Raw genomic sequence first — 25,855 nt, 5'->3', positions numbered from 1 at the left:
CATATCTACCGCGTCTCATATTGTTAAGTTAATCATCTTGTAGTTCGAGAAATACCAAAACAGGTTTCGTAGGAACGGTGGCCATAACACACACGAAATCGTGGATCTCGGCTTGCACGATATGAATTTGCCATTTTGTGACAGTGATTCCTAGAACCATACAAATGCAATAAGGCATACATCAATATTTTTTTCAGATCTTGTCACGCTGTTTATAGTAAGTAACGGCTAAAAACAAAGAGGTCTTATGGATTTGTTTTGATAAAAGGCATTTGTATAGTGCTTAAAAAGTATGCAAGGTAAAAAACCTCGTGGAACTTACATTTCCATCAACAGGGTTCATTGCGAACTCCAGTACTGTATGCAGGAGATCAACGCTCGCATTACCGCTTTACCGACTATCGTATTTTGATAAGGAAAGAGAGGTTTCATCGTGTAAGTGTCACTTAAAATATCAACTTACACCGACGAATGATTTAGCATGTAAGGTTGTCGAGTTATTGCGTGTTACATCGTTTTAAGGTATTTTACATTTATATTGGAAAAGATCAATCGGTATATTCTCGGTTGAACCATTTGAAACTTAGGGTATCGGGACTCCCTTAGTGTCTCCCCTTAACCCATCCTTGCATTGATGTTTTCTTCGGCTTGGCTCCACGACCGGGGACTCTCTTTCAAACCCACCGAAGACGGGTCTTTTGCTGGTGTCCATATTAAATGTTAAAGCAACAAAATACTACAATATCGCCAACCTCTAATATATCTTTTACAACTATACTCTCTGCTGCTGTCGTTAGGTATAAGCCTTGTGAGAGGTGGTTTAGAACAACGCGCGCGCAATTCGATATTCTGTATTTTGCCATTAAGTAAACGACATCCAAGTTGATACAGTTGATAAGTTTCCGCAGCCGGTCGGTCAAAATGTCAGATCGCGCGGCTTCCACGTAAAACAAGCAGATATTGCTACACCCGCTTCGCAAGGTAAAACGGCTACTTTTGTTTCGAACTTTGGTTTAACATAGTTTTTAACATTTTCTCAGAGGATATTTGCAAAGAAGATGTTTGTATTAAGCCCATCAGCATGTACAGTATATATTATATTGTATGACGTATATAGATAGCCGTAGTTTTAGTGAATCGGCGTGCTTGATTGCAAAAGATTTTCGTGTCCACTTTGAATAGAAGACATGTACGTTTGTGGGTTACGTTACCACTCATTGTCACGTTCCCGACGACAATCGGCTACGTAAGTAACGAGTGGCCGACTTATTAAAAAACATGGATTTCTTATTGGCTAAATCAGGCGCTTCTAAGTATCGGTGTTATGTACGTATACACGTGGTATTCTCTCATACTCACCATAAGACGTAATTTTGAGCGTATCCCCCGTCGTACGACGGCATCCAGGACACCCGGGCAGAAAATGAATCGGTTTCAACAGTCACATTGTATGGAGCGTGTGGCGTGGTAGCTGAAAATTGAGACACGAGACAATATGCTAATCAGTAGTCGCTACTGACGTTATACTAGCACCGAGGGTGCCATAATTCAAACTAAGAATATCATACACTTCAACGTTACAGTCAAACATTAATTACATGTACTCCTATTCACGATTCACGGTCTTTTGAGTGGTTTTTTTGTCTTTCGTATGGCAATAACTTCACATCATTTTTAACGATATGTGAATGTGTAGGTTTTTTTTAGAAACCCACTATATATACAGATCTAAAAGTTTTGAGGTCAAGAATTTATTCAATCAAAAATTGAAAATGACCCGAATTTTCGAACTCTCTCTAGAGATCATCATCAGGTGTGATGGGATAAACTAAAATCGAGGGCTATATATGCAAGGGAGTACAAGTTAAATGAGTATGTAAGATGTTTTGTAGGATGTAAGATTGAATCCTGTATTGCAGATATACGCATTTGGATGAGGGATAATTTATTGTTTATAAACGACAGAGGCTATCATTTTCTCATCGAAGTTTAGACCAAATTCTCAAAACAGTTTCAGTGAGATCCATGTTGCAAACTCCTCTATATTTCTATCAGATAAGGTACGAAATCTGGGTGTATTACCTACATGACGATAGATAAGTACGTTAACCACGTATGTAAAGCTGCTTCGTTTGCTTTGTACAAAATTATTAAAATCAGAAAGCTACTTGACCAAGCCCTGACAGAGAGACTGGTGCATTGCTTTATTACTTCTAGGCTCGACTATTGTAACAGTTTACTACTTGGGGTTACGAAATGTCAACTTGGTCGTCTTCAAACCATACAAAATGATGCTGCTCGCCTTATTGTACAAAAACGTAAATTTGATAGTATAACGCCAGTTCTTTTTGAATTGCACTGGCTACCTTTACACAAACGCATTGGGTTCAAGGCAGTTTTATTGGTTTTTAAAGCATTAAATGGTCTTTCCCCTCTGTATATTAAAGAAATGCTGTCTCTTCATAGACCTAGTCGATGTCTTAGATCTACAAATCAAGTTATTCTGTCTCATTTACCTTTTAATACAATTTTTTTACGGTGAAAGAACTTTTGCTTCGGCTGCTCCAATTTTATGGAACAATCTGCCCTCTTATTTACACAGTTGCACAGACATTGATGAATGAGAATGCATTTACGTGTTCGAATTCAATTCAACTTTAACGGATCGTTTTCGTTTCGATCGTAACGTTTCGCTGTCATGCTCGTGGTGCAATTTCTGACTGACTGAACCAAAAAGAGATTACAACTTACATTCTAAGATAAGTGTCGTACTAGTCACTATACTGGTCACGATATTCAACGCTTCGCATTCATAGACACCGTGGTCCTCCTTCGACAGGTTGTGAATGGTTAGATTGCCTCCTTTTTGTGACAATCTTTTCGCTTCGGGCAATTTTCCATGTACCTAGAAATATGCAAATATATCATGATTTAAGAAACTACCTATACAACAAAATTGAAGATGTATTAACTGTTAAAGTAACATTCCGAGGGAGCAACTCAAATTCTAACGAATTGTAAAATAATTGAATATGTTTGCATATATATTGAGAAGCGTCCTTACGACGTAACGGTAACATGCCACGATGTTATATTTGTATGAACATTTTTGTCTTGTAAGCCTTTAATAGGCTGGCTTTACTAGCAAAGACGACACTTTAAAGAGGATTATGCTCCAGTAGTTTTATGTATACGTGATTGAAATGAATTAATAAATACTCGAGAACTGTTAAGACAAAATCGTTAGGTTGCATCGATTAACGACGGTGTATAATAATGAAAGTTGTATTGATGCCTTGAAAAATAACGATCATTCTAAATTGACAAAAGATACCCGAATAGACCTACAAAGGCTGTAAATTACTAGTTTGTATATAATTTACTGACATAGCGTTCGATTCAGCAACATCGAAGTTCTTTCGCTTACATTAGATAATTATATACACGTAAATAGTCTAGTTTATATGTCCACGGTTTATCCAATCGTGGGTTGTCCTCAATTGTAATGATGCATGGCTGGAAGAGCAGCAACAAAATGTCACACAATACAAGAAGAAACGATTTCTCTGCTGGATATATGGAGTCTCTCTCAAAAGACGATTTGTTTCAAAAGGGTTTTTTTCCCGTGAGTTCCAGTCGAACCTAAAAACGAACTCTTAAAATTTAACTTGCAAAACGACGACACCTTTCACCTGCGGGTGCAAAAAACTGTGCAAAGAAGTTTCCAAACTACCAAAGGTATCAGCGGTGAAGAAGAGAATAATCCAAGTGTGTTTACCAGAGTCAGGTGTACCGTGAATCTTTCCAGGCCAGCGTTTCGTGTCGCCAGGAACAGGACACTGGCTATATGAATATAGTGTAATATTCATCGACAGAAATGAATAGACACCGCACAATACGGAGAAACAGTTGCAGTAAAATGAGAACATTCTTTCGACACCGATGACATTCTTACTGTACGTTCTTCTTCGCGACTTTCTCGCTGGTTGAAAAAGTCTAGTCTAGCAGCACTGGAAGCTATTCTAAATACCTTGTAACTAGTCGTCATCCGTTTACGGATTAAGAATAGCGTAACTAGATGCGATCGACGGAAAAATAAAGCAGTTGACGTCGCATGTTCTTCAGATATTGTCTAGTTCTCAGATGAGTAATTCATAACGAATCATCACTAGCACAATCGGAGTTTTGGAAAAAGTCATATATATGCTATAAATTTCTCTTGTTTAGGAGCTACTGCATTTCTTTAGATTTTTCTCCTGATAAAAATCGTTTTCATACGACGGTGACCTGGGGGACATAAATAAATTTTTCATTTTCATTCTTTTTAAGCGATACTTATCTGCGCGGTTAGAAAGACGCAAAAAGTCCGCCATATTTATCCGCGCGTTAGGGAAGACGCGGACAAGTCCGCCATCATACTAGCTGCTGATTTTGGCCATAAACGTAACATTCCAAACACGTTTTGAATTTCATTTTTAGAGTTGGTGTGTTTTTCATTGGAGGCGCTAAATCAAAAAATAATTCTACCCCGGTCGAAAAGTTTATTTTGCCGGGGGCGCTGGAATGATGGCGGACTTTTCTTGCGCCTTTATGTGTTCGTAGATCGTCAGTGAACTTTTCTGCACTTTTCCAAGCGCGCAGATAAAATATGGCGGACTTTTCTCCGTCGTACTAAACAGATAAATATGGCTAGAAAAATGAAGAAAAAAATTTAAAAAAATTGTCCCAAGTATAGCGTCGTATTTTCGGGTGATGAGTTAAGACAACGATTATTTAATGTAAGAATAATTGGGGGAAACGAAGTAAATACAATCTATCCGACCGCATTCGAATGCGAGTACGTAGGAACTAAACGCCGTTATAGAACTCGCAACCGCCTACCACGTTCTTCAAATAATCATCAAGAGATTAGTATCCATCACCGAGAGACTTAGCCGCAATTAGTCGAAGCAAAGTCGTGAACAAACATTTCACGTTCGTCAGCTAATACCAAACAGTCTAGGCAATAACTACAGCAGTTATAACAGGTTTTGCGTCGCCCGTGGACTTGTGTGCAGAGGACGATCAACTGTCTCATCGACGATATATTTGCCCAATTACCAGAAAAATAAGATTTTCCAGTTCTGCAAACTCTCCTACTCGGTAGTATGTCCTACATTTTTTACCCGCAGCTACGTCAAGAAATGTTCTGAGTTAGTATAGCGACAATCAAAAGACGTTTTACGTGCGGTGCGTTGTTCCATTCGAAACATCCATTCGAAACGTCGATTGCTATAACACATAAAAATATACGACATATCTCTTTTTCTGTTCGTGTATCTTACGACAACACAGAACTGCTCCTTGTCGAAAATCTGTCGGCGCCGATTCATTTACCACTCGGAAATGTAGAAGAACGCCATGTTTGTAGATCGGTAAATCCGTGCAATTCGAAGCAGTTTATAATTCAATTTCATAATAGCCCGTGACGGGGTATCGCTGCCCCAAAGGCAATCCCCTCGGTGACATTTCTACAATCTGGGATTCTAACCAGGCGAATTCTTCGGTGAAATATTCATGTTGTTCTTCTGATGAAATTACGAAACAGGATTATCGTGCTCCCTGTTGATGTTTGACCTGGTTAGCCTCTAATGATGTCCCCGAGGATGGTAAGATCGACTCATAAATCAATACCGAATAGTCATCCCTCGAGATAGACCTTACGAATGGAAGATGACTATACCATATCCATTTAGAAAATTAAGACACCGGGTGTTCAGATTTATAGACGGAAAAATATAAAAATGGACAAGATGATCTTCAAATTTGTTTTTTAGTGATTTCCAAAATCACGACGTATTAAATTAGACAGTCGACAAATAAATAACCCCAGTCAGTCGCTTGCCGATTCAGGCTGTTGGGAAGATTGTTTGAATGAGCCGGAACCGAGATTTCCAATCATGAACTTCGATTTAAACAAAAAATGCTGTAAAAATTCGACCGCCGATCACACAACTATATTTGTACTTCGATTTCCGATTTTAGAAAGCGAACGTGTTTCGCTCCCGGCAGGTGTGTGGGTTTGTAAGGGACACCAAACAAAAACAAATCAAACGAAATCTACCAATCAAATAGATAACAGGATCAATCCGTATTTCAAGATCGTTAAAAACCAAACCATGAGGTCATATCCTCAATCTTCGAGCTAAACCGGAAACTTAATGATCCAGTTTGTTTATAATCATTTCTACACAAAAGCTATCAAATTATTTACATAATGATATTATACCGTAAATGACGGTTGTATTGTTCCTGTTTATTCTATCACTGGTCGCATCTCGATACTACCATTCCGCTTTATCGTACCTCATTGTAACTTGAATATTTTGTATGTTTTTGTGCTCAGTGCAATATTGTGATAACTTGTGGAGCAGTAAACCCAAACGGTTACTGAGGCATCGTAAATATTACCAAAACGCTTCAGACTTTATAACGAGGCCATAACTATTGTTTTAATGCTTTGATTTAACGGTTAAGTTGTGACTCGATACGGTAGTGGCCATTGCGAAATTATCAGCATGCATGTATGATAACCAGGTGCAAAAATAACTAGGTTTAAACAAGGTTTTGATAAGGTTATAATGGGTTTTCGTAGGTCTGCGTCCACGTTTGGTGCAATTTGGTTAAGCCTGCAGAGTCTCTGATCGCTGAATCATCTGACACTCTTACGTATTGTATCAGAGCTGTATCGTCAATACGCAGACGATGATTCAGCAAAAAGCAAATAGCAGCAATATAAAAAGAAATTGTTTGCACATGTTGACGTTCGGGGAATGAATTCATTTTCAACTATAAGCGGATCATTTCCGCTCGGTAACTGATCCGATTTGTAACGAGAATCCCCATAGCGCCGGGAATTAAAAAAAAAACAGTGTGGCTAAAATTCAAACGCTACAAACAATATCTTTCAAAACAAATTCAGAGTAAGGAATCGCGATAACTCCAAGCAGCCTTCTTCGGACATCCTCGCTAGCCAATCAGGTGCGTTTTTTTTCACCGGCACGCCGTTAGCTCTATAAATACCACGCATCTGATTGGCTAGATATATATATATATATATACTTGTGGGCGCTGAGCGTTAACCCGTCTGCCCAAGAAATTCTGGGCGATGTAATAGACCATTGAAGGGTTTGCGGCCAGGGTTTGTGTTGGCGTGAGCTTCAGCGGGCGGCAATCAAACCCTGGCAAGCGAGGATGTCTTCGGCAGTCATGTTGAGTTAGATATCGCGTGTTCTCATTCCATTTTATTCCCAGCATATAGTACAACGATATTCCACGTTTTATAGACATAATAAAAAGCAGCTAATGAACGCAGCCGAAATACGATGGAAAGAAATTGCATTTCGTCTCTTTGAATGTAATCCGATTTTCGATACGATACAAGGAATATACAAACTCATAGTTGAGAGTTAAGAGTACGGAGAAGGCAAAGAAATCCCCAACGACATGACGGAGAGCATTATTGTATATGTCTTACCTTTCGCCATTTGATAACGGGTCTCGGGTCACCGTCGGCAGCGCAGGGCAACGTCACTTTTTGCGTCGGTTCCCTCTGGTAGAATTCTTCAGGTCGCAGAGTGAAGTACGGCGGATCTACGGAGACATAAGGGCGACGGGATGACAGGTCTGCGACAGGAAAATCATACTGGTACATTATGTGTTCGTATCAATAATAAATAAATCTGCTCCTGACATTCCGAGAAAAGCTACCGGCGAAAGAATCGCTTAATTGGTGCATGATTTGAAGAATTCCGGTCGAGCAGTTCGGGTTAACATTAGCACATAGAAAAAGCCGTTCAGACAAATCGTTTTTCGCAGCAACGGGGGTAATTAAACGACGTTTATTTAACTTCAAAGACAGTGGCATATCAAACAAAAGCGCGGACACATTTTAATGAAATGAAAATACGGCTCGTATTATTCAGTCGACTGAACAAATCAGACTCGAATTTTTAATACATCTGATGTTTAATTAGACTCGTCATTTGAAGATTATCTTCAAAAAGAAAATTGAGCCCCGGTACTGTTAGGTATTTAAAACCGAGAATTCATTGTAAAATGATTCCGCGATTTCATTCGTAACAACGTTGAACATAATCGAACATAATCGTCTGAATTCAGAATTCAGTGTCTTATGCAGTACGGTAATACGTTTTATGGTATATGTTGATTTAGAGAACGTCGATGAAATGATCATTTCTAAAACATAATTTCTTTAGATATTACAAGCACTAGCTGCTAAGAAAGTAGATTTGCGTGACACATTACGACATCAGCGTAGAATCCAATGTCTAGGTCGGCGGACATCCATTCATACGAATGAGACGTTGTGTTATTGTTGGTTTGAAAAATGACTGCGCTCCGAGCGTCCCCCAGAGACGTTATTATTGAAATCAATCCATGTCTTCGGAAATAAAATGACAAAATTTTTACCGGTCGCTTAAAGGACGCAGAGAAAACATAAAAGACGAAGAAGCACTGAAGCGCGATTCGTTCAGAATTGGATTGGTATGCCAGCAATTCATCGACTGGCGAGTAGAAGTAATCGCAGGGGAAATACTGGTATTCAAAATTAATTTGTGGATGCTTGCAGAGTAATACAAATACGATGCAATTCGGAGACTGAGCACACAGTTCATCAGATGCGAGGTTAATAAGGCCGGCAACGGTCAGGGAATTTCCGTTTTCTTGCGGATGAAGTTTCCACGCCGATGCCGACTGGTCCGTTTGCAAGGCACACACGGCGCACGACTTTATTTGCCGAGCTAACAGTAATCTTTATAATTAGCGTCCTCATTACATATAGCACGAGCCAGCGATCGGGTATTAATTCGAGTGTGAACGCGGATAAGCGCTTCTTTCGCCGCGAGAACAACGGTAATAATATACCACTGAAAATGAAAGGCGTATACTATTTCATCAACGTATATAGATTAACCGTTATTTCATACTAACCTTTCACTATTACAGTAACCACTGGTGACGTATTTCCCGTACCGAGGTCGCTGTAAGGCGTGCACGTGTACTTGCCGGCGTCTTTACTGTCGACCGCGCTGAACGTCAACGCAAACGAATCGTCGACGGCGATTCGTTCGGATGATAACACGTCCACTGCCTGATTGTTTTTCGACCACAGAATCTGGGTGACGGGTGGATTCGCTTCGACTTTACACGTTATCTGGCCCCTCATGCCGCGTGGCAAGTACAAATATTGCGGCATGCCGGTGACGATAGGTAGAACTACAAAAGATGTTACTGATGTATCATCTTTCCGTTCCCATATAAGTATCACATTGCCCGTTAACAGCAACCAATTACCGGGGTAACGAGTCAGATACGACCAGGTTTCTCGTTTCCGCCATTTCCGGATGTCGTATTTCGTTCAAAGTATCAACGACCCAGAGCTTAGAGGAAATATCAGTTAAGCGCCGATGACATTTTGGCGATGAAAAACCTAAACTATGACTTAGAACTAGATTTCAGTTGAATTTGCCTGGAAAGATTCGCTCTGATAGATTTTTTTCATCATTCGAAAATGTATTTGTAAAATATATTTTCTAAATGTATTTTATGTATTGCATGTATCCGGATAAAGGACTGCACTCACAGTTTATCATAAGGAAGACGATTTCAAATTTTCGTTTGTCCATACTTACATGTAACGTTAAGATAAGCTAACGCTTCGGGGTTCATGCCCATGCCGTTAGTGGCGCGGCATTTGTACCAGCCGGAATCGGTTTTTTTCAAGTGCGTTATCGTCATGCTGCCGTCGACAAACATCAAGACCCGCGGTGACAAATCTTTGATTAACAGAACGTCGGTTCCATCTTTAAACCAACGATACGTGACGTTGCTCGGCGTCGCTTCGGCGCGGCACGTGAACTTCGTTTTTTGCGACGTCCTCATCGACGCGTTCTTCGGCGGCTCGATGATGTATGTACCGCCTGAAAAACAGGACGATTAAGCCGTTAATTATGAAGACTATGAACAAATAATATGATATACATGCGTTATATCCGAAAATCCAGACCGTGCAAAACGCTGGCATACATCGCCGTCAATAAAGTGGATATACACTCATTATTTTGTGAAATTTTTGATACTAAAAAGTTGAAACTGATCTGTATAGGGATTGCGGAATCCTTGGTCAAATCATAGAAAATAAAAACCCAACCTTTTCGGTATTGGAACATGGACTCGTCTATGGCCGAATACCGAATCTCGGAAGCATTTAATTTCTGACTAAACGGCGCGTTATCGGTGTGCCGAAGATCATGCGGTTACCGACAGACGTTAACCATCAAATGAGAACAAATTGAACCAGACGATATTTATTGACAAAAGTCACTGTCTGGTATTGATGAAAACGGCATCGAGCAGTTTTCCCAAGAACATTAATCCACGCGTGTGTAGTTCTTAGATAATGATTACTAGCTAATTAATCGTCGCAATAAAGTCCGCCGAACGACGACTGCAACTTCACCTATGAAGATCGGTCGCATCGAACGCCATCATAAAGCATTAATCTTCGTTTACATTACGTGTTTTCAGATGCGTAAAAAGTGTCTTTTGCGAATGAATCATCATAAGTAAAGCGTGAGACATTTGGATTGATTTCCTTTGTATTTCTGAACAGACGAGTTAAGTGCCTCTCAGTACATTATGAGCACGTTTGCAGGTTTTTCTGATGGATGAACAGTCGACCAAGATAGACTAGCTGACGATACCCTTCAAATTTGTTTGCCGATCAGTTATTCGAGGGCCAGTTCATAAGTCGGTTGAAGTTACCCATGAGGGTAGAAATGCAGATTCGATCATCCACTTTGTCAATTAACCACTGGGTAACTTCGAGTAACTTTCGGGTGTTAACGTACAACATATTGATCGGAAGAAGAACGCAGTAACAATAGTGAATGAATATGTCAACCGTGTCAATAACCACGACAGTCTGAAGTAAATTTTCATTGAACTGTCGAAGAATCTGCTGCTGCAATGCGCGACAAGAATATACCGATTGTGGATAGTGAGTACTATAAGTGCGTCGGCCTGTTTTTTACGGTTTGATCTTCAGCAATTGTAGCTTTTAGTTAAAGCAGCCTACAATTTTCTCCGACAAGAGCACTTTACAGGAAAGCTATCATAACGCATTTTGCGAAGAAAAAGGCGACGTTGTCGATTGTCAACGTAAAACGTAAACCAGTTCAAAAATGGTACATGGGGAACACTATAGATATCCAACATGAAAGGCTTCAGTATTTATTCATTCTCCTTTCCGGTTTTATGAAATTACCTGTGATCTTCATTTTGAAACTGCGATCTTTACTACACGCATGCGTCCATTGATCAAAAAAATCTACGGGGAAGTTAAGGTGTCACCGAAATAGATGCTCAAGGGAAGTAGAGCGACAGCGAGATGGCGACAAAGATATAGAAGAGATAGAGACACAGTGAGATAAAGAGGATGAGAGAGAGAGAGAGATAGAAGGAGACGAAAAGAGAGTTGACACCGAAGTCGTTCTGGATCCACTCACCTGCGTTTAACTCACCTTCAATAACAATATTCGTCACGTGCGTCATCTCACCGACTACATTAGCAAAATTACAAGCATAACCGCCGCCGTCGGTTAGCTTGACGTTTCGTATAGAAACCTTGTTACGATTCACTTGTATTCTTTCACTGGATTCGAGAGGTTCATTGTCTTTGTACCAAGTCAAGACCGGTGGTGGCGTGCCGGTCGCTTCGCAAAACAGTTCAACGTTCTTGTTTGCTTGACTATGTACGATGGATGGTGACGCGTTTGTTATAACCGGGGCAGCTGAAAATTGAAAAGAAACTCATCGAAGTCATGTATTCTTAATTTCGTGCAGTAATGCTCTACAGCTATACTGACAGGAATTTCTGATAGCAGATAACTTCCCGTCTTGAAAAACCTTTATCTAACTGCTACTCGTATTGGGGTTGGCCGGATTATACCTGGCTCCAGCAACATTTTACCAGCTGCCGGGAAAAGTAAATAGAATAATCAGAAAAGTTTCCGGTCATAGTTTGTGATGTAGTTGTCCCCACAAGGAACTTTTTATCGAGCAATATCGATGCGATACCATGACAACGAACTTTATACGTCAGGGTAAATTCGACCCACACGATGAAAACCGTAAACCCCGCGGAAATGATCGCATTATATTCGGCCTCCAGATGAGACTATCTTTTTGCTTTATGTACCCTTAAGTCGCGGTATTGACTTAGATCGTTACTTGGTAACCTTTTTTTACAGTAGATAATGGTGAATTAGGATATCATAATTGCATCGAGGCGGTGCATTACGAGGACGAACCAAAAATAAGCGAATAAGCGAATCGGTCAATAAATCAAGACTGCAGCGAATATTCTCGGAGTTTAAATGTTTAATATGTCTAGTTGTATCATGGTCGTATGAATTTGACTAGTTTAAAACATCCTTTCCTGGCAGGGATTCGGATATGATGGCATCGAGACTCGCCACCGTACGAAACCCAACCGCACAGACCCCGTGCTCAGCTACATGCGCAGCTTAGATGATGTCATCATTAGCCAATCAGAAATCGCGTTTCATTTTAGCCAGGGGTTTTCAATTGTTAGTTCTTCAGTGAAATTTGCATCCACGATTATAAAACGAGCGATCCGGTTGTCGCCGCAAGTTTTCGTGCGGCAAACCTGCGCATGTAGCTGCGTACGCGGTCTAGTGTGGCGGGGTTTCGTACCGTGGCGAGTCTCGATGCCATCAGGTTCGAATCCCTGCCGTGTGAGGATGAGTTCATACGTCCATGGTTTTACTAATTACGGAAGGCACATTCAATCGTTTGCAAGGGAATATTCTATACATACCGCAGTGCGTGCTGTGTTGGCTAGCGTGCGCGTGTTGCGTGCTGCTGTTTCCTGCGCACGGCCGGCGAATTTATCAACGACAATTGCTCGACAGGCAAAATGTAGTTTTTCCGAGCAATTAATTTTTATTTGGGTATAATGGCGTGCGAGTGCGAATCGAAATTAATTGCGTGTTGAAAAGTAAACAGCGTTTCGAGTGGTGGCGAGTCTCGATGCCAATATATTTTCTAAATAACTCTTCAAATATGTATATCAATACTTCAGTATATAGATATCGAGTGTGTAAAGAAATAAAAGATGGATAGAAACGATATTTATCGCCGAACAAAACTGTTTGCACCCAGTTCACACCGATGGTCGCGGTAAGGCTTTTGCCGAATTTTTCCGGTTTTGCCGCATTTATAGTCATTTTAGGACGTCGTTAATACACTTTTTATATACATTTTCGACGTGAATTGAATTCTATTTTCGACAAGATGATCGTACAATGACACACACACAACACATACAGACACGCGCACGCGCGCAAAAATTGCTTAAATAATTCATGACCACGATTGATAACCCTGATTCATTTTGAGGATCCCAGCGGTAATAGACTAGCGACGTTGGGCTCGACGAGATTACCCGTCGAATCCCGCGGGATCCGACAGCCCGAGATGAACGCAACGAACGCGAGCGAGTTTTGTTTTCCCAATCGGATTCTGGTTCAACTTACCATTAACAGATAAATAAATCCAAGTGCCATTCTGAGCGTCCTCGTCTATTCCGTCGATGAACACTACTTTACACTCGTACCATCCCTCATCGGAGGCCATAATATTTGTTATTTTAACGGACGCTTTTTCTACAATTCCCACTCGTTCTCGATAGTTCATATGCACGTGGGGCTCATATGAGCCGTATTGTATAAAAACTGGGTTCTTCAGGTCACGTTTTTTCCACGTTATTAGATGCATCGTATACACGCCTTTTGGGTAATTTATGTCGCATTCCAAAATTTTACTGCTGCCGACACTGGCAGTTTTAATGACCTGGCGCTTAGCTCGGTGATGAGGAGCTGGAAATAGAAGAATAATGTAAATTGACAAGTCGCCAGGTAAGTGCGTATATGACAGACCAGACATCGGGATTTTAATTCAAGAGGGATATCGGTGAGATGAGAGCGAATTAAGAGTGTCACTTCTATAATATAACGAAAACACAGAGCCTCACCCTCATTCGAATGCGCGGGGGCAGACGTCCTTGCTTCTAACCGATAGTTAGTACTAACTCGTTTACTGGCTACAGAAATTAGATTTCCGCGACGAGAAAGATTAAATATTGATGTAGAACTTAAATCCTATTTCCTAGGCACGGTTCAACCCACATAAATTCGTCCCTAATTCACCAAGAACCGATGTGTCTGATGTCACCATAGATTGGGTGGTTCAGGCGTACGAGTCTAGCGCAGTAATGCATAGACAACCCACACTCCAGGGCTGCGGATGAAGTTCTTAAAAAAGCATCGTATGTCCTCGTTCCTGGATGTAACGACCTTAATCTGGGATAAGTTATTTTCAAGAAATTAGAAGCACCGGATTCACCGTTCTAATTGCCTCGCAGTAACAGGCAGCGGTGAATTTACGCGTTCGACAAAATTAAACTGAAATTATCTCGAGAAAAGCTACGGACAGTAATGAATCAATGTCGACGCCAATAGAATCATGATAAGTCAATTAGAGCGAATCATTATTTTTCATCGAAACTAGAATTGCTTCCACGCCAAACGAATCGAATTCGACGTCGATGGGCCGTGTTGAATGAACAAATTCTTGTTCTTCTAGAATACATTTTTTCTCGCGAACCACAGCGTGATTTGATAGCTTGGACACAATTTTTAGTAAGCAATCCGTAAGATCGGGCCAATTGATGTCAGAGCGTATACAAATATCGTATTGGATATCGCAGGCGGGGAATATCTCGAAATGACAGAAAGCTTCGCTTCTGTAAATTGATCATGACTTGCCGCACGTAACGGGGGTAACTAATTTTAGATTTCTCAACATTTCCCGAAGACAACCTGTTTCCAGAAAAATATGCTGGGTCCGTCTATTGTAAGTTAGATTCGACTGTCACTTGGCCATCCATTTCTCATCATCTATATAGCAAATGTCTTAATTGACGTTCGCATGCCAAATCGATCAAGGCATGCTATCAAAGTAAATGCAATGGCACGCATTGCACATGATATATGGAGCGCTGGCCACCAAGCCGATGGTAACGTCAACCGCGGGTGTATTTATGCGGCACCACAAGACGTCACAGGCCAATATTTCGCTTGCGTTTAATTGGGGGAAATAGCGAGCATCGTATCGAATCAGTGCCGGTATGACGTCATAAAGCTGCGACTGGGGAATTTACACACCAAATTAAACAATTTGTATTCTTCGTCTTCGGAAAATAGGTCGTAAATCTACGGCGCCTTGCGGAGCTTAAGTATTATACAGTCGACAAGAGTATATCTAAATGTCTCTTAAAACATTGCAGATAGATTAAACTACGGTAACCCGACACACGATATGCAACAGTCTTCGTTGTGTACTTACGTATGCATTTTAAGCATCTTCGCATTCCAGTCGTCGAATAATGCAAATTAACAAAGACGGCTAATAGAATAATTGAGTTTCTAGTTGGAAAACGTTACGTACATACACATGTATGGGTGTACTTCATAAACGATCTTTCTCGTTGAACAGTTTTCGAAGATGGGTAATTTTTTTTTCAGAAACCCCATTCCAAATATATTGAGATGTATTCAAATGTGTCTACCAGGGTTATTTAAACAGCGTCGCATGCACGTGTGGCAATAGCATGACAACATTAACTTTGTCGTATGATGCACGACACACTCAGGATCGGATACCAGAAAAAAGCCTCCCATTACACGGAAGTGTCAGAAAGAGTTTGATGAAGCAGACTTTAAGCACCAAGAAAAGGTAATCAAATTCTGCGCCACGTCAAAATCTTTCAAGAAGGGCAATAATTTCATTTGTATTTTACTTACCGCCAAACACTAGCGAGAGAAAGAAAAATATCCCTAGTTGATAGCAAATGCCGACAACGGAAAGCATACTGCCTTGCAACCATTCCCGTTCACAGCATCATGCAATGGTATCTGAAAAATACATGACATGTTGTTAAGTATATATCGAAGCATATAATGTATACCCACAGGGTTTCTTATAGGCAAGTCGTACCGTAATGAATGCACTTGACACCACATATACAGTAAGACCTGACAAAATAACGGCAAGAATCCCGGTACCGATACGCCACGTTGTAGACCAATTGGTCGCCATCTTGAACGTAAGCAGTTGTCTTTGATCGGGTATGAATAATTTATCTGTCTTACTAAGAAGATGAACTAGACGCCTTTTCACAGGTGGTTAAAGGTATTCTAGTGACTGAGATTATGTTTCATAAATGGCAAAATTAAAGTTCGCTGCTTGTACGCAGATTGGCACCATGACTCTCGCTGAACTAAAGTTCATGTTCGCCGTTCGTCTTGGGGTAAATTACACGTACGCATCTTTTCCAACGTCCACACCGAACAAATAAAAAGCAGCTAATTTGGATTACACTTGCCTGTTAAATCTAGCGCGGACATTTTGACCTTTCCTGGTAACCTAACGTAACTGCAAGTCCTTTTTAAACATTATCGTTAATCAACAAATGATGAATAGATGCGCGGCCATTTTGTATTGCACGCAACAGTTAATGACTATGCTCAACCCAATAACAGGATGATATTCAGCTAAAGGCATATTCCATACAGCATTTAACCATTGAAGGTTGTATCGCGAGCCTCATGATCATCGATGCGATCTCGGTGTTTCGTTAGTTGATATGATATCATAGGAAACGTCCTGGGGACATCATGTACAAAAAAATTTGATTTTTTTCGAGTTTTCCCGATTCTATGTCGAGTTATTATCTATTACATCAAATTCATTAACGATTAATAACAAGTTTTGCCGATTTCATATCGTGTTATTATCTCGACATTAAAATCGAAAATGTTCTCCTATAATTCGAAATTTAATTTTTCGTCGAGATCCACTGCCTTCTAGGGGAAATCGTCTACGAAAAGTGACAATTTCAGAATCTTTTCAATACACTAATAAACCTTTGAATGTACTGGCCTAATATTTATTTAAAACCGTTCGATATCAAATCGTACGCTTTCACGCCGCGATTGAGCAAGCGATTTTTTTCATATTCTGTAAGTTGGCCGTATCTTCTCCAAGGAAACTTATACGTGAAGAGATTATTAGGTTACGCACTCGGAACTGACTGTTGACGGAATCGAAATGAATCATTACGGACAAATAGATATACTTCACTATACGTACTAGTCAGCCATGTGGATATAAGAGCAATGAAAATGACATTCCTAGTATATTCATTACTGAGGACATCAGAAGACGGTCAGCGTGGCTTACTGACTCCATTATCGGATATAGCGAGTTACGCATATGAACCTGAAATAGGTCACGATGTTTCGGCTGTGTTCGGCTTAGACACATCAGCCGCAACAAGAAACCTTGTTTGTCCAGTCGCGGTATTGACATCTGAGTCACGTCCGACATCTTGACAGAGTCAACGGTCTGGTCACTGTTGCCAGACAGGGCAGTACGTACATCAAACAATTCTATTCACAAGTATCTCATAAATTGTTTCGGTAAGGCTAAACAAAAATGATACCCTGTTTCTCATAATCGACCGGGTGACTTTTGTAAACTGCAATAGAATTTGTAATCAGTTCGTTTCTATAACTGCCGGGTCTGCTATTGTTACCCTGATCATGATTTTAGCCAGAAAGTTACATATAGGGTAGATAGGTGGCTGACCGGGTGAACTTGTAAATGAGAAACAAGGTATCAATTTTCATAAGCCGAATAGATTGCACAATGAAGCGCTCGATGATTTAAAACGCCATCAAATAGCAATACATAATCAATCAAAATGGATATCATATAATTAGAAATTGGTAAAGTCACTTATTTCTATCACACCAGTCCACTATTTAGACTGTAGCTATTGCTACTTAAGGGAAATCGTCGAGATTTGGGGAAACTGAATAAAAAGTTTGCCATTTTGGCTGAGATATACAATGTGTATTCTCACGAAAAGCCGCATCATTGTAATCACACGTTGCAAATAGAATTCATCCCCTTTCAAGACACAGGCAGTGTTCTCCAGTGTCGTCTCATCGGATTCGAATTCGCTTCCACGAATACCGGGCCGTCAGGAGGAGAGATCTGCGTGTTAGCGCGAATCGTGAAAGGTGTCGGCAGGAAATTCAAATCGGTTTCGGCAACCGGATACGTTCGCATCCATCATCGTCGAGGCAGCGACAATATCGATATCAAAATATAATGCGAAGCAAATAGAATAACGCGGAATATTGTGGCAGCTAAAAGCATATAATAATGGATCTCATTGAGACGGTTACGCGTGATCGTTACAAGTCGAGCTAACAGCAATTCCCCTGGAAGAAAAAGGTGGCACGGATTCATAAACTGAAATAACCTCGTAGTTTTAATCAACGGTATGATAAATACTACCAAGCAACGTAAAGAGTGAACAAGAAAACTAGCTTAAAAGTTTATTGACGCCTTGAAAAATAGCACATAATATTGCGTAATATTGTCGATAATAAATAACATAATATAGATTATGTAGTATCGAGACTCAATAAAGTTATTTTGGATTTAAATATATTGAAATTGAATTGAATTGACCGGCAACCAGTCTAGCCCGATAGTGCATATCCTCTCAAAAATGATTTCTCGAATCGAATATGAAATAAGAGTTATGAAATATATTCAATTACAAAATGAACACCATAATACACAATTGCAATTGTTATTTTGAAACGTCAATACCGATGACGTAGCGCACATCGACTTCATCCGTCTTGATCGGAATATCGACAATATTTCTCCGATGTAAATATCGCATTTCGGTGCACTGTCGGTTCGTTGACTTTTCAATTGTAATTAATAGAATTATCATTTTCTTGCAACCCTTGTCGTTCGAAAATGGATTATCGGATAACGATATACAACGTACGACGCAGTTCGAGTACGTACATTAAGTGCATATATAAGCCTATCCAAGGACGCTGGATCGGGGCCATCTTGAATACATAGCCAGCTAAGCGTCTGTGCCTCGGGAGGAGAAGACACGCATTGTACTTTGTCCATAAATATTTTGGCGTAGCATATAATATGATATCGCAAGTTTCTCCTCTTATGTCAAGAATGAAATCATGCATGCTGAACGAGCGAGAGAGAATTCTTAGCAAACGCCGAAGCTATCGATCTCTCCTTCAGCGTCTGAAGTGGATATAATGTATATATATATATATATATATATATATATATATATATATATATATATATATATATATATATATATATATATATATATGCATTTACATACTACGTAAAATGCGATGCTAGTCGTTCGTTTGATCTATACGATATACATATGAAAAGCAATTCTCCATTATTTTGTGCGCATTTAATCAAAGATAGTTAAGTCCCGTCGTTCGTTAATATCGAGCTAAATTATTAACTGCTTTATAATCTGGTATAGCGCGGTTCTATCGGGCTTATTGCATGCGTCTCGTCTCGATGAGATACGTACGTCGGGCGGTGACGGCCGCCCGGGACGAGCAAAAGATTGCATGCGACGTCACGGCCAGGAGAGATGAATCCCCTTACCGCGTCAAGTAATCAACGACTTCGTATATTTACAGTCACTGGGTGGACCGATCTTATAAAGAAAGGCGAACGGCGTCGAACAAAAGCTATTGAGGAAATTAGGTTCAGTAAACGTATCAAGCTATGTTATTTTACTTGTGCTTTATTACTAATTTCCTTTATTTGTACATAGAGCTTTTTGGCATAAACCGCTCAGGGAAACAATAATCCCCAAAAGGTATCGAACTGTAGACAATTTTATGCTTAGCAGATTAGCCGCCTCGGACGTCTTATAACTGGCAATAAAATTGGCGATTACAGCCGTACGGTGCAGTAAATGGCCACTGCATTACCATCCAATGGCCATCCATATCAAATGCGGATACAATAATTCGAATCTTTGGGCGAATAATCGAACACTGAGGTCAAAACCGTCCGCAAGATTGAATATGCTCTCGAGAATGGACGATTTTATGAGAAAAGTGAATCAGACCTACTTGCCGGCGACGGAGCCAATTTCGAAAAGAGACGGCGAAGATTGCACAATTGATTCAACATCTCGAAAACCGGCCGGGTATAACTCTCTTCTTCGACGGCGGTGAAAATACAGAATAAGATCAAACCATCGTTTTAGCAACGACTTTACGGATAAGCACCACCGGTTCGTTCGCGGGCTCGATTTTTCGAGTTAATTTTCCCGTATTTACCGCAAGTGAAATTCCGACAAACAGCACCTTCACAATCGCTGATTGGACTGAACTGATTTATTCGGTGGTACATTACGAGACCGAATTTGTAGCAATCACCAAACGCAGCAATCAGTATAGACGCAATTCACAGCGTGAATGAAGACCAATTTAGCATCAAACCGACGGCGGGCGAGCGCGCGGGATACCAGAGCGTACAAGGCGTAATCCAATCTTCATACTTCAAAATCAGCCAGAAATTCCAAACGCCGACAATGCCCAGCATCGTCATCGAATATATATATATATATATATATGATGTTATTTCATTACACACGTTGACTCTAGCGCGTTCTATATATATATATATATATATATATATATATATATATATATATATATATATATATATATATATATATATATATATATATATATATATATATATATATATATATATATATATATATATATATATAGAACGCGCTAGAGTCAACGTGTGTAATGAAATAACATCGCCAGGGTTCTGAATTGTAAAAAATTTCATCGCGAAGCTGCTGAGAGGTTCAACAAGTTCTAAAATAGTTACAGCAAAGAAACGAGATTTCGGCCACCTATCGATAGAAATATAGGAAAGCTAGAGCGACAGAAACTAGCTTCCGTGTCGCTGTTTTATTGATCGCGTTCGCTCATGACGCGTCGATGATTAGTCCCAATACAGACAGCCTGAAAAACGTCATCATCAATAATGTAAAGTTTCGATTAACACATTTCGCGTGTTGTAATCTGCCGATTGTGCGGCTTACGTGTATTCTTTTTTTTCATTTTGATAAATCCATCAACTGCTGACGAAAAAATAACTTTTACGACACTGCACGCCAAAATTAACTATTCTGTTACTCATTCAGTTTGTTGGCGTATACTGCGAACCTAAAACTTCGAAAGTTGGGTATCGCAATTTGACGTTAAAAGGGCGACGAACGACTCAGATTTAGTGCGATTATGGTCAATTATGTTTAAGGCGATATTTTTGCGTTATACGTTAGGGGAAATAAACGGGTTGAGACGCACGAAATTCTACCTGATAATAATAGCTAACTAACCGCTGAAAGCCTGGTATCAAATGGGACTAAACCATCCATTCAAATTATGTTGTGGTGGCGTGAATCATCAATAGGATAAAAACTATTAACGATAATATTTCCCGCACGACCGAGTGTGTGACTGAATGGAATTCTATGCGAGCTTGTGAGATACATTTTTCAAAATTGAATGTTGAAACACGTTTCGAATGACGTATTGAAATTTTCAATTTCAAAATTTGCACAATTAATTCAGCGAGAAAAATCCAACAATAATTCAGGCAAAAATGAAAGCTTCTTGAATGGAAGTGTATATATTTGAGCAACGTTTCAACTAAAGACTATTAGCCATCATCAGGCGCGAAACGGCGCTCAAATATATACACTTCTACTAAAAAACTGTTCATCTTTGGCTGAATTATTGAGGGATTTCTCTCATGTATTGAATGGATTATTATTACACGGATATTGCGTATATTTCTCGACTTGTACTGCGACCATTTTAATTGTATTGATTGTTTCAGATGATTCGATTTTACGTGTTATGTTGTCTTTAAACGATTGTTTTTCGCTTATTAAATAAGTTACGTGAGACTCGGGGCCGTGTTTTTCATATTTCACCAGACATGCCCCCGGTATATTAAATTCGATTGATCGGAACGACGACCGAAATGTATGCAGACAGATATTTAGAACTACGCGATTCAAAATTGATTTATCTATAATATATCGAGTCATTTGCGTTTTATCCGATTCGCCAGCCTCTACGCCACAGTACAACATTAATATTTCAACACCCAGGCACGATGAATTTCTGTCGGGAAAAATCTCTGCGAGCATCGCCCGGTCTAAAAAGAAGTATTATCCGATTCTGAACAGTTTCATTCGTCTAACGATTTTGTTGTAATTGCAGCGTTCTAGCCGTTCGCTGTATAAACCGCATTCTAACATTCATATGAAAGTTTTCTGGTAAGGTTAATGGAAAAATCAATAGAAATAAGCGGATACAGTAAAGAGTTGGCTAACGAAATAAAAATTCAACAGACACTTTTTAACGGTACGATTGAAATGAGACTTCAATACAAGACACAAAATCTCTTTGCTGCAAATGTGGATCTCTTTTATCTCGTATCTGCTAATGAGTCTTCTGTGGCAATCGCAGATGGCATTTCAAAGCTTGTAAATATCACTAGGAATTTCGTAGAAAATAATGCCAAACATCTTTTTTTCCATTTTTCTTGGCTTAGGATCAGAACAAATAGTTAATTCCCTTCGTTACAGCGTTCCCTTTGTACGGCATATATTTTCAGTAGTTTCAATAAGTATATATACTTCATATATATTCAGTTAACAGCAGATACAGATATGTCCATGGTGAGTTTACTATAGGCCTAACCTTTCACGATTAATTTGTTCACACTTGTTATCTTCTTCCACTTTTCTTTCGAGAAATTTAATCTTATAAACTTTGATATCTTTTTTCTTATAACAAAAGGTTGTCTAACATAATCCGATTCTTTTTGCGGAAGGTTTACTATACCATAGTTTCCTCAATGTACATCTCTTCGCCAGTTATTCAATATGAACATTCAAAGAATACCCGACTCCTAAAGAACTTCGCGCCGCGAACGCGAATATGCGGTGTTGTGTTTTGTTTGAATCGCAACTAACCGCACTGATAGCGTACCTTATCTGCTTTGCCGTTAAGAGGAAGTTTAGATTTACGCTTCGCGGTGAATTCTTTTTTTTTTAAGAGGGTTGATCTGGTGCATAGTTAGGTTGAGAGATGACAATTGCTAATTCAGGTGACAGCTCAGACTCTCTATGACAGGTTGCTTTAGACGCCGTAAAATGAGGTTTATACACATTGATACCTAGTATGCGTTATTTAATGGGTTCTGTGTGAGTCGATGAGCACTACGCCATTAAAATTTAGCGTTTCAAAATAACAATTTCATAAAGCCTTGCGCACACGGGTGACGTTTTCTAGCAATTCTCGAGCAATGATTGCTTGTTGTCGAGCGAAAAAAACCGCTCGTCGGCGGTAACAGGAGACAAGAAATTTCTCGTTGTGGAAAGGACTTGCTCCGGAAAATTGCTCGTCGCTGAGAAATTGCTGATCGATTGCTAGAGTTGCCGTGGTGTGGCAGCTGGAGACGCCAAGCGACAAGCAACTCATCAACTAGCTAATGAGTGAGCGAACAATTATCATGTGATACTACCAAATACGGCGACCTCCGAGGCAGTAGCATGGCCATCTTGACAAGGCACATGATACAGATGTTTGGCCCGGTGACGATAATCGCATCTCCGTCTCATGCAGTGATAGTACATGGGAGACGCCAAGCGATTGATTGCTCAAGAATCGCGTGCAGTACCGATCGCAGCAACCGGCGACTAAAAATCACCTCGTGTGAACCAGGCTTTACTTTTATTTCTAATTCGATAAGTTTCAATCATATCAAATAATCGTTTATGAGAGGATATGCAATACTTCATCAATATATCGGGGCTAGACTGGTTGCCGGTCAATTCAATTCAATTATCGATATATTCAAATCCAAAATAACTTTATTGATCCTAAATATCATTTTTGTCGACAACATCAAGCAATGTATTTTGTATTTTCCAACGCGCCAAAAAAACTAATATAGGTTAGTTTTCTTGTTAAATGACTTTAGGGTAAGTAGTTGCAAGGTTTTTTGCACGACTGACTGAAAGCAGCTAGTACTAATGATCTTTCGGCATGATATTTCATTTAATTAATGGATGCAGCACTTGAGCATCGCATCAATGTCGGTTGATATGACATAGAAGAAAGTGCGCCTTTGTTTGCTAACCCTTTGTCGATACTGTTGCGGACGAACCAATGTGTGGTTGAATAAAATACATGCGATACGATGTTGGCCACTTGCGATGCTTGAAGTATGTATGATATTCATTCGCTATATATTAGATATAAACGTTCAATAATTCATTGTAGATAAAACTAACATATCATCAAAAGTGAAGAAAATATAAACGTGTTCATTTACGCATACGACTTTACGACCAGTAATTTCGTTTCGAGAACACTCCACGCAGTTTCCTTCCGTCACTTGTGCGCATATTCTTTCAATCATTTTATTTCATCCAGCGCCTTTTCGAATCGATTTTTTTAAATTTTCTATTTTCGCTATTACGAAAAAGCAACTTGTACATTGAAAATTACAGAATTATAGGCAAGATAGAGAAAACACAATACGAGCCAAGTTAGATGTGCCCAGTTAGCTGTGCCCACTTGTGTCCAATGCCTTTGTGTCTGTATGAAAGCATAGTAATGGGAAATATGCGCAAATGAATAGCTCCACCAGAAAAGCGAATACAACAAGGAAACTTCAACGTGATTCGTCGCCTTAAAAAACAACAGATATATTGCCTGTCGTCAATGAATAATAAAAAGTAATTTACATTTTATAAAGGATCAATGAAGTTACTTTGGATTTGAATGTATCGATAATTGAATTGAATTGAAAGACAACCCTTCTAGGCCCGATATATTGGTGACGTAGTTCACATTCTCTCAAAAAAAACAATTATCAAAAATAGAATAAGAGTTCTGAAATATATCTCATTACAAAATAAAAACAAAATTCACAATTATAATTGTTTATTTTTCAACGCCAATATTGATGCCGTAGTGCACATCGACTCCACAAACAGAACCCCTTAAATAACGCGTACTAGGTATCAATGTACATAAACATTATTGTAACGGGGTTTTTATGGCGTCTAAACAAATTACGGAAATAATTTAAATCGTTTGAACCGGAAGAAACTCGAGTCTAAATTGGCCCGAGTTGTTTTCTGCGATTAGTAGTACCTAATGGATTGAATCGCTCAAAAAGTGTTTACTGCGCCCATACAAGGCCCGTTGTACATGTACACATATTACGTATGTATCTCAAATATTACTCGAGCCTGACTACTTATTGCCTATCTAGAATTCGTTAATACTATATGCCGCGTGCGGATAGAAAAAAAAATCAAATTGAATAATTTTTCCCATACATATGCACATGTGCTATAGCGCACAAATTATTCGTATTGCAAGTCGTGAAAAAGTGATATAACCACTTACGTGTATATCGGCTAGGCATATTACACAACTGGTTAGCGTTATATGGAACTGTGAATACTAAGATGAACCGATACTTTTATAAGGACCGCAACGTTGACAGTTCAGGTGCTTAATGGCTTATTTATTTCCATATCCGCTGTAACCACAGCAACCCGACGGCAGTATAACAAATTATTATATTGTTTTTGAAGAGATACAGGACCACCCTCCACTTTTTTTACCCAGACACAAACGGTTGGACGTCGGAATTGAACTCGGTTAAGTATGGCGCGGGGAGCGCAAAAATTGGAAATAGCTGGATCCGCGAATTG

The 25,855-nt window shown here is 39.6% G+C and overlaps 1 protein-coding gene across 1 annotated transcript in view; it reads right to left on the bottom strand.

The window, feature by feature from the left end:
• Window positions 1-25,855, bottom strand: part of LOC141907316 (protein turtle homolog B-like) — a 60,484-nt gene that overhangs the window by 19,150 nt on the left and 15,479 nt on the right. The window contains exons 2-9 of the mRNA XM_074796923.1: window positions 15,951-16,061; window positions 13,623-13,964; window positions 11,586-11,855; window positions 9,696-9,983; window positions 8,995-9,279; window positions 7,517-7,632; window positions 2,752-2,905; window positions 1,360-1,471 (exon numbers count right to left, since the gene is read on the bottom strand). Of these exons, the coding sequence (XP_074653024.1) occupies window positions 1,360-1,471; window positions 2,752-2,905; window positions 7,517-7,632; window positions 8,995-9,279; window positions 9,696-9,983; window positions 11,586-11,855; window positions 13,623-13,964; window positions 15,951-16,017 (1,634 nt within the window). The 5' untranslated portion in view covers window positions 16,018-16,061. The remainder of the gene's footprint in view (window positions 1-1,359; window positions 1,472-2,751; window positions 2,906-7,516; window positions 7,633-8,994; window positions 9,280-9,695; window positions 9,984-11,585; window positions 11,856-13,622; window positions 13,965-15,950; window positions 16,062-25,855) is intronic.

The sequence above is a fragment of the Tubulanus polymorphus genome, chromosome 6 (genome assembly GCF_964204645.1).
Source record: "Tubulanus polymorphus chromosome 6, tnTubPoly1.2, whole genome shotgun sequence".
Lineage (NCBI taxonomy): Eukaryota > Metazoa > Nemertea > Palaeonemertea > Tubulaniformes > Tubulanidae > Tubulanus > Tubulanus polymorphus.
The sequence above is the reverse complement of the archived record's forward strand: the minus strand, read 5'-3'. Positions and strand labels throughout refer to the sequence as shown.